This window comes from Natator depressus, chromosome 7 (genome assembly GCF_965152275.1).
Source record: "Natator depressus isolate rNatDep1 chromosome 7, rNatDep2.hap1, whole genome shotgun sequence".
NCBI classification, from domain to species: Eukaryota; Metazoa; Chordata; order Testudines; family Cheloniidae; genus Natator; species Natator depressus.
Window position 1 is genome coordinate 44,445,535 of NC_134240.1, and position 16,137 is coordinate 44,461,671.

Genomic DNA, 16,137 nt, shown 5'->3' on the forward strand with positions numbered 1-16,137 from the left:
CCCCACACTGACCCTGTGAGATGAGGAATTATCATTGTCCCCACTGTACAGGTGGGAGCCTGAGGAAGAAAGAAAGAACATGACTTTCTCATTCTGTGGCAGAGCTAGGAATTAACCCGTGGTCTCCTGAGTCTCAGCCTGGAGCCCTGCTGCAGCACCATCCATCCTTCGTCGGCTAACCAAAGGCAATAGAGCAAAGCTGTGCTGGACAATAGACAGCGTGAAGGTGGGCCATGCCCCTGCTTGCTGGACTTAGAGTGCAGCAGATGGGCACTCCTTATGTGGGTAAGGATAGGAGCGCTGCAGACGTGGGGCAATAATCTCTGCCCCCCTGGGTGGGACTGGAGGAAACTGGCCGCCTCGTCTGGGGAGGGAAATTCCAAGCTTTCGTTCTGGTAGTGAAACTCCCACATTAAATGCATCACTGGTCCAGCCCATCATCTCTACTCTATCCCCTTGTCACTCTTTCCCTCCTGGGGTCAGTATTCTGTCCTTGCCTCACTCCATCTGCTACACTCTAGGGTCACCATCCTCTTCTCTCCCTCCTTTCTGCAGCCTTTCCTTCTGCTGTGGATCACCTTTAGGTATCCAGCCTCTGGGAGAAATGTACAATCTCTCCTTGAAGGCTGTTAATGGCTTTGTGGGTCATGCCAAAGGGTGCCTGGGTCCCATTTCCACTGGCAAAAGGAGAGGAGCATCTCACAGTCCGTCCCCTCTCCCCCTGTTCCCTCTCCCCCTAAAGACTACTGCATGCCAGAGCAAAGGTGCTGGTAGGGGTTATTCTTGGGATTAGATGGGGAATTTTCTTTTAAACAACCTTTCCTCACACACACACAGTTACATAGAAAGGAGTATAAATCCAGCAGCTCTGCCACTATCTGTGGCAATGACTCAGGTCAGCAGGATTTTGAGCGTGTGAGCTGCATGCACACTGGCTCTGACATTTATTGTAAGCAATAATTTGCATTTTAATAGCCCCGTAATTGAGCATTTCTCCATCAAGTGGATAACACACCTCTCCAGTGATAAATATCTAACTAGGTCGAATTTCTAAGGTGAATTGTTAATGTGTGTCTTAGGTTTTTAATATGCAGCAGTAAAAGGAAAACAAAAAAATAGTTTGGCGGTAACCAAGCACTGTGTTGTCATGATGTGCACCATCTGATTCTGACCTTTCTGTTCTTCACTTTTCCCAGCTGCCTGAGAGGGAGACACTCAGCACAAGTTTTCAGAGCTATGCCAAAAGGGAAAAAATGAACTTGGGTCTCCCATGCCCCAGGCTAGGCCACTTCCCTGTTTTGCCACAGCCTTCTTCTTGTGTGACCTCAGACAAGTCACTCAGGCCTGGCCTACACTTAAATTTAGATCAGCCAAGCAGTGTTGCTCATTTGCTTAGTTAAGCTGGCCTAGCCCCCAGAATAGAAGCATTCTTCCATTGATCTAGCTACTACCGCTTAGGGCGGTGGATTACCTACATTGATGGAAAAACCATATCCATCAATACAGGAAGTATCTATGCTATGGTGCTACCGGAGCATAGCTACAACTGTGCCACTCTACCCCCCATAGTGTAGACATGGCCTCAGTCTCTCTCTGCCTCAGTTTGCTATCTTTACAATGGGGATAATAGCACTTCTGTACCTCACAGGGGTGTTGTGTGGATAAATACATTAAATGGGGATAGGTGCTCACCATACTATAGTTAATGGGGACATATAAACACCTAAGCTAAATAGGATGACTAGATATTCAATTTTTGTAGATTTTTAAGAGCACTATGATTATTTGGTCTAACGTACTGCATGTAGTTCCTGCAGTAGGGGGAATTACTATTCCTTTTTATATAATTGGCACTACTGAGCCCAACAAATTGTGTCTGAACTAGAGCATATTTTTTAGAAGGGCATCCAATGTAATTAGTTTAAAGACAGCAAGTGATGGAGAATTCACCACGTCCCTTGATAATCTGTTCCAAAGGTTAATTACTTTGACTATTAAAATGTTTCCTGTGATTTCCAATTAGAATTTTCATAATTTCATCTTCCAGCCCTTGGATCTTGTTATGCCTTTGTCTGCTAGATTAGTGGATTGAGATTACTGAAAGGAAATCTGCATTCTATAGCAGTAATTAGCTCAGTGAATACTCTCAATATGAGAATATATACTATATATTGTATAATTAATATGTAAAGCCATTTTAGAAACCTCTGTTTCTAATCTATATTTCTTATAGCGTGCTCATCACCAAAGTATTTGAGCACTTTCCAGTATTTCCTTAAGCAACCTAAAACCTGTCACATGTTGTTTGTTTTCTCAGCCTCTCCCAAGGGGGAGCAGCATGTGCACTGGAGAGGGGTTTCTGATAGTGTTTAGGAGGGAAGGGGTTAGTATACATATGGCTGTATATTTATGTTAGGGAATGTAAGGTCAAAGAAATGTAGCTTGTACTTGGAGTGCAAGGTGGTGAGGTTTGTGCTCAGTTTCTCTATGTCAAGTGCTGGCGTCTCTAATACTTCCATTTTAATGCTACTTCCCAGCTGGAAGCTCCAGTCTGATGATGTAGAGTAGGATCTGGGGAATGAAATTTCCATCTGAATACAAGCCTATTTGCCAAGGGTTTGTCTGCTTAGGGAAATTGACTGGCACAGCTGTAGTGGAATATCCTGCTATAGCTATCCCGGTATAACTCCCATTTGTGGACACTCTATTCTGGAATTCTAGAATAAAGTCACTTTTATTCTGGAATAGTGTCCTCGGGGGGGTGTTATATTGACACAACTTTAGAGGAACAATTAGGCTACACTGCAGTGCAATTGCCATCACTGGCCTGTATCAGCTGACACGGACTCGCAGGGCTCAGGCTGTGGGGCTTTAAAATTGCAGTGTAGATATTCAGACTTGGACTGGAGTCCAAGCTCTGGACCCTCCCCACTCGTGGGGTCCTAAAGCTCGGGCTCCAGCCCGAGCCAAAACATCTCTGTTGCAATTGTACAGCCCTGTAGCCTGAGCCTGGTGAGCCTGAGTCAGCTGACACGGGTCAGCCACACATGTTTAATTGTCATGTAGGCGTACCCTTATTCTGCTATAGCAATGCTGATCAATTTCACTGTGTAGACAAACCCTTAGTCTCCTGGCTGTGTATTCACATGAGAGCTGATTTCTCCCAGGTGAGCATATTTCCTAAATTAAATACCAGGGCGCTTGCCCTGGGATGGGGTCTGTGAAGGAGAATACTGCGCCTTTGAGGGACAGGCTGGAGCCTACAGCTAGGGCAGCCTGGAGGTAATCCAGGAGGCTTTTCCCCACCCTGGGGCTGGGCTATGTAAACAGGAAGAGGAAGCAGAGCAAGAGAGAGGAGCAGAAGCCATACAGGCTTCAGGAGGGCGGTGGGGTTGTTTCTGCTCAGGCTCTAGGAAATTGACCTAACTAGAGACTTTGATTGTGAACATTAAGTTTGGAAGCATAAGCAGGGCTCTGAGGTGAGGGCTTTATGACTTGTTTATTGTAATTGATCCTGCCTTGAAGCCTTATGTAAAGATAACTTGCTCTTTCGTTAGTGTGTTGGCCTCTCCTTTTCCCAGCTCCCACCCCATCTGGGGCTGTTCAAGTGAATCTATTGACATCCCAATCAGGAGGAGTCAAGGTGGGGCACATCTGCAGCACCGGACTGCGCCACAAGGGAGCATGTAGGGACAGCCCATACTTTTACTTATGGTCCTTGGATATGGACTTGAAAGTGCCCTGCCATCAAGGAGGGATGAGAATGCAGAGAGGTGCCTGTGCTAGCCCTGGTTGTGAGATGTTCAACCTCCCAGGCTGGGGGACAGAAAACAGTGATGACCCCAAACGTTCTGGTCCCTGGCAGGGTGTGGGGGGAGGTGGTAGGTTCAGCAATGGCAGCGATTGGACAGGCTGGCCTGTCATAAATGCTGAAAGGGGAGGAGACATGCGGTCCTGCCAGTCAGGTGCACTGGCTGTTGCCAAGATGGGCATGTAGGTTGGGTCTGCCCCTGTGGAACCAGAGACTATCTGGATTGCTGACCAACACAGGGCACTGAGACACCTGGGCCGGTCTGGACTATTAAGGATATTGGGACCCAGACATCTGCAGAAACTGAACAAAGGACTGAGGGGACACAGTCTGGGGTGAGGAAGAGTGATAACCTGGGGGTAACTTGTAAATAAGTATGGGGGAAAAGGGGCCTGTTAGAAGATGCTGCCCTCTAAGAACTTTGGACCAAGGGGCTGTCACCAAAGTAAAGATACTGAAGTTGTGGGCAAGCTTCAGGGAAAGAGGTCAGCCATGGGTTTCAGATTATTTCCAACTTGCCGAGGATGCCTTGACTTATTTGTCATCCTCATAGCATGAGGGTGTGAGGATCTTGAGTAACCCGATACAGGAGCCTGAAAAAGACACAGTTGGTTGCTCCAAAGGACAGCGGGGTTCCCAGACTGGGAGAACCAGGGTAAAGACTTAGAGGCAGTCAAAGGTCCCGGGAAGTGGGTGTCATTAGGGTTCAGATGGCGATATTGAACAGTCCTAGGTGATATTGCAGTCCTAGATGCTGGGTTCTTATTGAAACTGGCCAAACAAATCTAGCTACTAGAAGACAGGCAAAAAGAGCTGGTTGCAGAGAAGGAGAGAAACCACTTGGTTGTGGCTGTGAATCAACACACTGGAAAACAAGTATGTCATTCTTCAGAGAAAGATCTGGGTTCGCCTCCATGAAGCCCTGCAGTTAAAGAAGCAGCACCAGCATCTGCATGTGCATGTGCAGATGAATGCTGAGATGATCCAAATGCAGGAGAAACTAGCCATAAATATGGCAAATGCCAGGCACTGTACAACATAGATGGTCTGATAGTGGGGACTGCTAGTACCTGGGATCAAGGAGCGCTGGACCTAGAGAAGAAGTGGTGCCGGTGGAGAAGCAGAGAAACAATGAGATAGTGAACAGCCGGCTCAAGGAAATAAGTCTTCAGGTCAGCCAAGTCCAGACAGATTTGTAGGCCAAGCTGGAAGAGATACATTCCTCCAGGGACAGTGTCTTGGCTCAATCCATAAAACTGGACCAGGAATATGCCCGCCTGAGGGCAAAAGAAGAAAACCGTGAGCAACAGCATTTGTTGTTGGAGAGAGACCTGGAAGAGCTTCATGAGGAAATACTCTGGCAATACGAGATCATTGAGGCATAGGATAAGAAGGAACTACTGCTCTGTACTCACTCCCTGTGATTGTCTTCTCTTTGTCACACTGGAGTGTTCCTGTAAGCATAGCCCTTTTGTAAGTGATTAGAGACGGCCAGCATGAACTTGCTGACCAAGCTTTCTGGGTACTAACCCCTTCCGAGGACGCGAGGAAGGGTGCTGCTTCACGTCTGCAGCCAGCCTTCCCAAAACCAGCTGATTCTGCTCCAAGAGAGGGGCCTTGTCTGCACAACACATGCTTTGCTGGAATAGGTATATTGGCAGAGTCCGCTAATGAAGGTGCATCTTATGCTGACAGAAGTTTTTCTGGCAGCATATTTACACCACCTCCCTGAATGACGTTAGCTAGGTTGACAGGAGCCAAGATATCAGCCAACTGGGGGGTTTTCCTGTTGGCTGGGGGGGCAGTTTTTTCACACTGCTGACCAATGTAGTTATGCCACTTTGTAGTGTAGACCTGGCCAGAGGCATGCTAGACCCCCATACACTGCGTCCTGAGTACACCTGCATGTGATCTTACCCTGTTGCAGGAGGAATCCACAGACAAGGAGCTCCCTTTAAAAATGTGACAGTCATACTGCCTTTCCCACAGTCAGGTCGAGGTCGGGGGAACATTGAAACAAGCCAGGCTGCTCATCAACTACAAGCTCCAGTTCTCGCTTGGAACACAGTGTATGTGGATTTTTTCTTTAATGGGTTGAAGAGCAGCTCATGCCTTGTACAAAAATGTTTCTGGAGGTTTCTTAGGAAGGCAACTGACCTCTCCCAGGTATTTCACCTGCTCGTCTTCCTTTATTGCTAGGGATAGCTTGCTGCATGGAAATAGGATCTTTGTTTCTTAAGGGCTCGTTTGCCACAGCTACTTATTTCTTCACCTGTTTGCAACATCTTAGCTGTTTCCACACCAGCTTGCTGTGATGCCACAAACTGGTCTGTGGTGTGGAATAACCAGCAAAGGCAGATGAACCAAGCAGTTTTGCCTGAGGCCTCCTGTGCTCTCTAATCCACTTTAGGCCTGATTTCCAGAGCAGGGTGTGGGAAAATGCTGGGATGGCCATGCAAATAGGGTTCACTCTGCAGGCAGCTCAGTGCTGGCTCCTGAGAAAAATCTAGCGTTTTACATAAAGGACTTTGACCTTCCCACCAGTCACTCGTTGTTACTTTATGGTGTGACAGGGTCTGGCCAGATGGTCGAACAACTGCACCAATAAGCGCAAGACCCACCAAGGTAGAGGAGGAACTTTGTCACAATGGATTGACATAAAATGCTGCTAGTTAGAATGGAAGGCCTGTAATTTACCCTGGAGCATCTTTCTGCTCATATACCTGTTGGCAAAATCCATACAATTCTTTGTTATGGGTTTTTATATGCGATTCACAATAAAAATCCTAGTGCTGACTTGTCAAAATAAAATAAAAATCCATGCTAACAACCAGCCATTCCTGAGTGTGACCCTACAATAACAAACCAGCGTTTGTAGTTGTGCAATGCAAGCCAAAACAGGAAGCCTACTTGATTGGGCCATTTACTGTATTTCTTGTCAATCTGCTGGTTGGCTTAGTGCTTTAGGGGTTGGTCTTAAGGGATTTCAAACCATGAGTAAAGTTTCAGAGATGGCTAGGCTAAGACTGGTGAGTAGTGAGGCTTTCAGAGATAAAAGTTAATGATTGTGGCAAAAGAAATGGGGGACAGGCAATGTGTGTGTGTTCTAGCTGCTTATTCTTTTTAAATGTCCTAAAAGATATCAAAGGATCTGTAGGGCACCTGCAGATTTGGTTACAGTCAAAGCACTATGTGGAGTTGAAGTTGTTTCTGGGATCTCAGTCCTGCTGCTGCCATGTGTTGCTTTTTTTAAAATACAAAGATGCATTTGATTTGTTTGCAAAGGTGAGAAATGGGGCTCTTTCACCCTCCTTTTCCCCAGCTCTTGGGTGTTAGTTTGAGTTGTCAACATCAGACTCCCACAGAAACAGCTCTCTTTCCCTTTTCTGCTAGGATCTTGTCTCCTTGGTGTTGGAAGAAGAAATCCAGAGGAGCGGGAGCCCTGCAGTTAATGTGGGTCACCAGTGCCCCACTGTTGTCTCTCACCCAGTGATCCTGGAAATCGGCTGTGGCTCAGGGGCCATTGCACTGAGTTTACTGAGCAAACTGCCCACGGTGGGTGAGCTTTTCGTCCTTTGTATTATGGTAGCACTGAGTCCCATTGCACCATGTGTTGTACTGACGAGTAGCAAAAAGATGGTCCCTGCCCCCAAAGAGCTGACAGTCTAGGTATAAGACAAGAGACAACAGGTGGATACAGACACACAAAAGAGCACAAGGAAAGAATGAGGCATTTATGAGCAATGTGATGAGCAGTAGTCACAGTTCACCAGCTACTTGATCACTGCCAAGAGCCCATTTTGGTGCCTGTCCCTTCCCCAGTAACATAATTCCTCACCGGTCAAGGAGGAAACAAAGTCACAGGAAGGACTGGGATCTATAGGTAACTAAAGCCCCCTTCAGTCTCAGGTTATCAATCACATGGGATATATCCCACCCCAATCCACACAGTGGATAATCCCTGCTCAGTGCTCCAGGAGGGAAAGAATGACCCTGCCCACATGCCGTGGAGAAAAAAAGGCCTTCCCTTGCTCTAGATCTGGTCATCAGTTCATCCCTCAGACTCATCCAGGCTGATTATCATCCTTGGAGAAGAATCAGTGGTATGCCATTTATGTATGCAAGGCACGCTTTGCATGCTGACCGACAGTGTGTTGTCCAACTGGTGGCCCGTGGGCCGCATCCGGTCCGCAGAATAACTCCATCCAGCTCTCATGATGGAGGACACCATTTGGTAGAACAAAATCGTGTCCTCTTGTAACGGTGCAAGACTCACCCCTGCGGTGCCTCCTGCTGGTCTCTCAGGGAATTAGCTCTTCCAGCCTCCAGAGCGCCCTCTGCAGGCCGGTGTCCCTCTTGCTGCTGGCCCCCATGTCCCTCCCAGACCCCAGTGCCCCTTTTACCCAGGGTGCTGCCCACTGGCAGTACCCCCACAGTCCCTGGGTCTCCCTTCCCCGGGGATCCCCCACTCACTATCCCCACCTCGCCTCAGTCTTTGGCTACTGCCAGTGACCACTGAGCCCCTGCACACTGGGGCGGACTGCAGTGTATAAACCAATCATCAGAGGCAAGGGGGGTTTGGACCTGCTGCCTCTGCCTACCTTTAGGCTGCCCCCTGCAATCCCAGTACCTATCCTAGGCCGTCTGCCAAGCCTACAGCCAGGGGCTTTTCTAGTCTGGAGTCTCCCAGCTCCTCTGGCCTTCCCCAGCCCTGCTTCACCTCAGGTACCCTGGTGTGCTTCCCAGCAGCCAGGCCCATCTCCCTCCACAGCTAGAGGAGACTTATATGCCCTCTTATAAGGGACAGCTGAGCCCTGACTGGGGCATGGCCACAGGTGAGCCTGCTTCCCCAATCAGCCTGGGAACTGCTTGCTCCTAGCCACAGCCCTCTCCTGGGTTGTTTTAAGCCCTTCAAGGCTGGAGCGGGTGACCACCCCACTACACCTCCAAACACCATCACCTTGGCCCATATGGTACGTGCGAGGTCACGTGGCATGGATGACACTATTTTGGATGCCTAAGGTGTGCCAGTGAGTTGTGGCATGCCTTAATAAAACTGTCCTGGCACGCCACTGAGAAGAAGCATCGAGGTTAGTTTGTAAGGTCTATGGAAGGTCATTCCTGTAGCTCATGTCCCTTTGCCCGGTGACCTGTTGGGCTGATGTTTAGTTTTCACTAGGCCAAATTATAAATTGCTCTGGTTTCCCTACTCAAGCACCACGCTGCTCTCCTTGCCTTTCAGACATAAATGACTGTGTCAGTCTGTCCTTATATGTTACGTCAGCCCTTCCCCAAATGGCCAACATACATGAGCCTTGAGTGAATACACCAGCTTAGATCTGTGCAGGCTTACGCACCACACAACCATACTAATGTCTATGACATGTACATCGAGACAGAATTTGGCCCTAAAGTGCTGCATTAAGATAAAGAACTAGTGACTTGTCATGTATGGTTATATCAAGGATAGAGCTCTCCGCAGAACAGACTGCGTACCCCAGGTCACCTGTCCCAGCATACAGTGTATCTCCTTTTAAAGCTGGAGTGGATTCCTTAGGGCATGGATTCTTTCTGCATCAGACATGAGGAACCTATGAAGCTCTTCCCTCTCTACCCCTCACTCTCTGTTCTGCTGGGCTGCTCTGTCCCAGTTTACCAGTTGATACTGTCAGGCTGTCTGGAGTGGCTCACAAACATGGGTGCCAGCCTCAAGGCAGCCTTACAAATTGGAGCACAAATCCCAAACTAGTTACATGTTGTATAATTAGATTTTGCCAACAGAATATCAACTGTGAACTCCTAAAGCACTAGAACAGCCTTATTCTGGAGTCACAGACTGTCCCCTTGGGCACTTTTGCCTCCCAGACAAGTCTGCCGTTGTGACACCAAAAATCATAATAATATTCAGGTTACTTCTGGTCCCAGACACTTACCCCAGGTTAATTGTACCTTAGAACTCTCCCCAAAGACAGTGCTTGTAGCCAGTCCTGTGATAAACTAACTAAAGATTTATTAACTAGGAAAAATAAATGAGTTATTTACCAGATTAAAGCAGGTAAACACACACTTGAGTTACAGTCTTAGGTTTCAAAAGGCAATAGAAGCTGCTGTAATTTGCAAGCTCTAGATGTCCTTTAGGGCTAATCCAAACTAAACAGCTGGGGATCCCTTGCTTATGCTTAGAAGTCTTGCCTCCTCACTGAAGTTCAAACAGCATAGGGACTGTTTGAACATCTTCTGATCAGAGATTTTTATTCCCTTCCCCAGAGTTCAAACTGTTATGGGATGAGGGTTTGTGCATGTCCCCTCTTCCTGGGGAAGGTATTAAGGTAAAATGCTAGCAATGGTAATGAAAATATTCAGTCATGCTGAAGGCCTAGCTACAAGCGCAGGGCCGGCCCACAACATTTTGGCACCTGAGGCGGGGAGCTCAAATGACGCCCCTATACCCCCTCGCTTGGGCCAAAACTTTGAAAGGTCTCAATTCTGCCTTCTTCCTGTTCTACTCCTCTCATGGTACTGCTCTGCTACCTACCCCAATAAAGGAGAACTAATAACTTAAAATGCCTTGTTCAAAAATGTTAAGGAACACTTAACTTTCAAACGCCTGAACAGCAAATGTAACTTTTCTTGTCTGCATAGTAAACACTGGCATTGAAGAATCAAAATGGTGCTTTCCGTGCCTTCTTGGTTGCAAAGTTTTGAACTGCTTCCTGAAGGTCCACAGTCTGGGCCAGCTCATGCTCTACTGAGATGGTTGCAAGGCTGACCAGCCTCTCCTGTGTCATTGTGGAGCGTAGATGTGTTTTTATTAACTTCAGCTTGGAGAAGCTGCGTTCTCCACTGGCAACTGTTAGAAGTGTTAGAAGTATGAAGGAAGTAAGAAGTATGGTAAGGAAGGAAGGAAGTAAGTAAGTTAGAAGTAAGAAGGAAGTGTTAGAAGTATGCGCAGAGCAACAAAAGCGTTTGGAAAGAGGGTGGTAATCTTATTTGTGTACATATATTCCAGAACAGCCTTTGGAGTTGATCCTGCTGAAATGTATCTTGAAAGAGCTTTCAGTTCATCACTTAAATCACTCGCATCAATATTGTGCATGTCATCATGTGTCAACACTGTCTCTAGTGCCCTGCATTGCTGGTGTAGGTTTTCTTCAGGTATAGTGAGGAGTTATGGAATAAGCATACAACATCCCAGATGTACTGCTGTGTTCCGTGAGCTGCATGAGACGTTCTTCAACTGACTGTATTGCACAATCTAGCAGCTGGTTAAAGAATTCAACTTTGAATTGTTATTTGGGGTCTCTTATGGGATTATCCCGTGCCTCATAATCAAAATGTCTTCTTCTTCGGTGACTCTTGTATTCTTGAATGGGTGGGAAAATAGCTTCAGTGTCAAGTTCCTCTGCCAACTTCTGTGCACTCTTCAGAATGTTTTGAAATCCCTCATCTGACTGGTAAGACTGTAGGTACGACTTTGCTTTGTCCAGTTGTTCATCGCTCCAGATATATCAAGGTCAATACCTTGGAGTCTCTTGCTTACAACATTTATTTCAAACAGTATGTCATGCCACAACACTAAGCCACGCAGGAATTCGTAGTTATGTATGTTTCTGGTGATTCCGTTTCCCTCTGCCACTGTTTTCCCGCGAACAGTTCCTGTCATAGCATTTTCCTCCATAATGTCAACTATGGCATCAGCTATCTTCCCTATTTGGTGTTTGATAGGCTTTATCACCTCCACTCGACTTTCCCATCGTGTGGCACTCAGTGGTTTCAGTGTCAGAGAGGATGTTCCCAGATGTTGCTTCAAAACTTGCCATTGATGAGTTGATGCAGAGAAAAATACATAGATGTTTTGAATTACATTAAAAAATTCACCAGCCACACTAGAAGCTGATGCTGCATCACTGACCACCAAGTTCAATGAATGAGAACTGCATGAGACAAAAAAACCTTGAGGGTTTAACTCTCTGATCCGTGTCTGCACTCCTCTGTTCTTTCCTCTCATGTTGGCACCATTATTGTAGCCCTGACCTCTCATGTCAGCTATCGCAATTCCCGTGTCTTCCAGCTTTTTAAGAAGCACATTTGTCATACCAGCCCCTTTAGTATCATCAATGTCAATAAATTCTAGAAAATACTCTTTGACAGTCACCATTGCAGGGACTAGGTTCTGTTGTTGTTACAAAACGCACCATTAAAGTCATTCGTTCCATATGGCTGATGTCAGGTGTGCAGTCCAGAATAACAGAGTATTATCTTGCTGACTTCAGATCTGCTACAATCTTCTGTTCAACTTTTGTTGCCAATAACTGTATGATCTCATTTTGAATTGTTTTTCCATGGTAATGGTGTGTGTACATTTCTTGGGTGGTGACTCTTCTTAGATGCTCCTGGAGTACAGCATCAAATTCAGCCATCAGCTCCACAATTTTAAGGAAGTTTCCCTAGTTTGGCACATACAGCTGATCTGAAGTGCCAGGCCGTGCTAGGTTTTGGGTAGCAAGCATTCTCACAATGGCAATGAGCCTTTTCAGAACATGTTGCCAGAAAAGAGACTCTGATGCAATCTTCTCTTGATGCTGATCATCTGTGGTGGCCTTTAACCTTAGTCTCATCTCAAGCTCTTTCCACCTATGGAATGCTCTCTGGTGATTTGCTGCCTTCTTGAGGCATGCCAGATTTCTAGCCAGATTTTTCCAGTCCTTTGTTCCTGTCGAACCCAATGTGGCTGGAACGTTAGACTGGAAGAGTTTGCAACAAAAACAGTAGGCAGCATTCTGAGTTTTTGAGTACATAAGCCATGGCCTCTCCACTTTGTCACCATTGGGGATTCCACGCCAGTAATGTGTTGGATGGAAACTTCTATTTTCATTGTCTTTGGAGAACATGAAGTTTTTCCCTTGCTTTGGCCCATGCAATACAAGGAAGTCCCTCACGCTACTGCTCAAGTGGGTCCACAGTCCTGGATCATCTAGACTTAAGGAACTAAACTCAGCAGCAGCTGTTGCTTGCACCTCCACCGCAGTCTTCTCTGATCTACACTTTTCTTCAGGAATGTGCATGGTTACATCCATGTGAGATGAAGATATGGATGCTGCAATAGCTGCCAGGTCACCTGCACTCTGACTAACTGGAAGATCAGGCATCTCCTCACCACTCACATCCTCACTGGGGCCGGAACGCTCACCATGAACATTTGTGTCTATGTATCTCAGGAGAGCTCCTTCCTGCTTAGATAGAAAAGCTTCCTTTGCTTTCTTTCTTTTTCTGAATGCTGCCCCAGAGGGGTGTTTTCTTCTTTCACTCATGACTGCTGTTCTGTGCCAGCTATAGTGGCTCTCAACGCTCAATTGAAGGGGACAAATAAGCAGGCTGGTAGCCAGGCCTGAGTGAGGGAGGATATCAGCGTCGTAAGGGCTCCTACTACTTCAGTTGACTGCCTGTTCTCCTCCAGTGGATTCAGGGAAGCAGCAGAAACAGGAAGCTCCTTGAGAAGCTGGTGTTAATCAGTCCAGGCTCCTGTGGGTGCTAGAGAGGTACATAAGAGGCTCCTCCTCCTCTCTCTCCCTGCCGCTCCTGCTGCTTTCTGTTATTCCCTCTCACCTTTTCTCCTGCCTGCCTGTTATGTCTCTTGTGCCCTCCTTCCTCCAGCACAACACTCCACCATCTCTGTGCATCTAGAGCAGAGTGAATACATATACAGCAGCAGCAGACACAATATTGTACACTCTGGGTCCTAGTGGCGCCCACCCCCACCCCCACACAGTCTGGCACCTGAGGCGGCTGCCTCAGTTCGCCTCATGGTAAGGTCAGCCCTGTGCGACTACACAACCCCAAAGTGTCCTGCTCCAGTGGAAGTCCTAAGATGGATTCTTCAGGGGCTATATCTGATTTTGGTGTTAGAAAGACAGAGAGACCTTTTCCAAGATATTATATTGGCATCATCTGTCTCATTTGCCCCTTTTGCCACAGCCTGTATGTCCAGTCATCAGCTAACAGCAGTAATGTTGGTGATATAATGTGTATTTTGTTTCCTTCTGTGCCAGAGCCGGGTGATAGCTGTGGATAAAGAGGAAGCTGCTGTGAATCTCACCAGAGAGAATGCTCAGAGGTAGGAACATATGCATTGCTCATTTTTTCTCTCTGTGAGTGCCCATTGCTTCCTAGGACCCCTCACACTGATCCCCTGAGACAAGTGAATAGCCACCAAAGTCCTGGCTTATGATTCTCAAATATGCCCGGTGTCTCAGCCACAGGCTGGATATCATGTTCATCACCATCAGGTGCCAGGGTGCGTTAAACGCTTTGAACCTCTGGAAAATCCAGAGAAAATTAGGAATTTTTGGAACAAATTTTCACTGAATTTTTATTTTGGTTAAAAAAAACCCTTTCTCTGACCTGTGAATCCCCTTTGCCAGACCACCAGCTGGGAAGGAAATGGCATAATAGCGATGTTTTGTACTTATGTCGCACCTTTCTTGCAAGGAGACCAAAGTACTTCGGGTCAGTAGACTTGTCCCTGTTTTGTGAATGGGAAAACTGAGACCTAGTGAGACCAGACTCTGGTCCATGCCACAGGCTATTACCAGTGCCTTCAGAGTGACCCTTTTAGTGTGCTGGGCCCCAAGGACCCACACAATTCCACAGGGCAGGGCTGCAGCCTCTGAGACACCAAAACTGGGTCTTCGGGCACCAGAGAACCCTTTCTCCTTCTGTGGCTCCCTGCAGCAAGTCTAGCCAAGCAGGACTCCTGCAGGAGGCATGTACTGTAACCATTCAGGGCTGTCTGTGAGGATTTGCAGTGACACCAGGCAGCCTTTTCTAAAACAGCACAGGGTTTATTAGTTGACTGGAACACAGCAACGGCTAGTCCTGAGGTGAGTGTAGAGAATCTCGGGTTAAGACATGGTCCATACTGGCCAAGCCAGTCAGCCAGCCAAGCTGCCATGGACTCCATTCCAGGCTCTCTGTCAGTCCTTAGAGAGATCTGCTGAGTCCCTCCAAGAACCCAAACTTATCCCCTTCCTGCCGACCCATGCTGAGTTCATATGTTCCCGGGACAATGTCAGTCGTTCGGTTTGGTGCAGCTCCCTTTGTCTTTCTGGAGGCTTCATTGATATGGGTCACTTACAGCCAGTCCTCTAACAATCCATTCATTCCACCCCAGACAGTGAAGTGACACAGCACCTCATGTCCTTCGCTCTGCCCCAAAAGCCACATTCTAATCCTTTTTGCAACCATTGGGTAGCAATGTAAAGTACATGGGGAAACCGAGGCACACAAAGGCATAATAAAAATATTACAGAAAATTGCCACTTGGTCATATTATGTCAGAAAGTGAGTCAGTGACAGAGCCAATAGCAGAATCCAGAATACCTGGCTCCTTCTACCTCACTACACCATATTGACTCCTGTCAGGGTTCCTTCCCCACTCTGAACTCTAGGGTACAGATGTGGGGACCCGCATGAAAGACCCCCTAAGCTTATTCTTACCAGCTTAGGTTAAAAACTTCCCCAACGTACAAACTTTGCCTTGGCCTTGAACAGTATGCTGCCACCACCAAGCATTTTAAACAAAGAACAGGGAAAGAGACCACTTAGAGACGTCTTTCCCCCAAAATATCCCCCCAAGCCCTACACACCCCCTTTCCTGGGGAGGCTTGAGAATAATATCCTAACCAATTTGTTACAAAATCATCAAAGACCCAAACCCCTGGATCTTGGAACAATGGAAAAATCAGTCAGGTTCTTAAAAGAAGGATTTTATTTAAAAAAAAAAAAAGGTAAAAATCATCTCTGTAAAATCAGGATGGAAAATACTTTACAGGGTATTCAGATTCAAAACACAGAGGATCCCCCTCTGGGCAAAACCTTAAAGTTACAGAAAACAGGAATAAACTTTCCTCTTAACAGAGGCAAAATTCACATAAAACAAAAGATAAACTAATCCGCCTTGCCTGGCTTACCTATACTGGTTGCAATATTGGAGACTTGGATTAGGATGGGTTGGAGAAGATGGATTTCTGTCTAGCCTCTCTCAGTCCCAAGAGAGAACAACCACGTAAACAAAGAGCACAAACAAAAAAGCCTTCCACCCCCCCGCCGCCCCCTCCCCAAAGATTTGAAAATATCTTGTCCCCTTATTGGTCCTTTGGGTCAGGTGCCAGCCAGGTTAGCTGAGCTTCTTAACCCTTTACAGGTAACAGGATGTTGCCTCTGGCCAGGAGGGATTTTATAGCACTGTGTACAGAAAGGTGGGTACCCTTCCCTTTATATTTATGACAACTCCCTTTTCAGGCCTTGCTTCTTTTCTTACATCTAGA

The 16,137-nt window shown here is 46.8% G+C and overlaps 1 protein-coding gene across 1 annotated transcript in view; it reads left to right on the top strand.

Annotated features, from left to right (window-relative positions):
• Positions 1-16,137, top strand: part of HEMK1 (HemK methyltransferase 1, mitochondrial release factors N(5)-glutamine) — a 50,923-nt gene that overhangs the window by 15,778 nt on the left and 19,008 nt on the right. The window contains exons 5-6 of the mRNA XM_074958285.1: positions 7,205-7,366; positions 13,861-13,925. Coding sequence (XP_074814386.1) covers positions 7,205-7,366; positions 13,861-13,925 — 227 coding nt within the window. The remainder of the gene's footprint in view (positions 1-7,204; positions 7,367-13,860; positions 13,926-16,137) is intronic.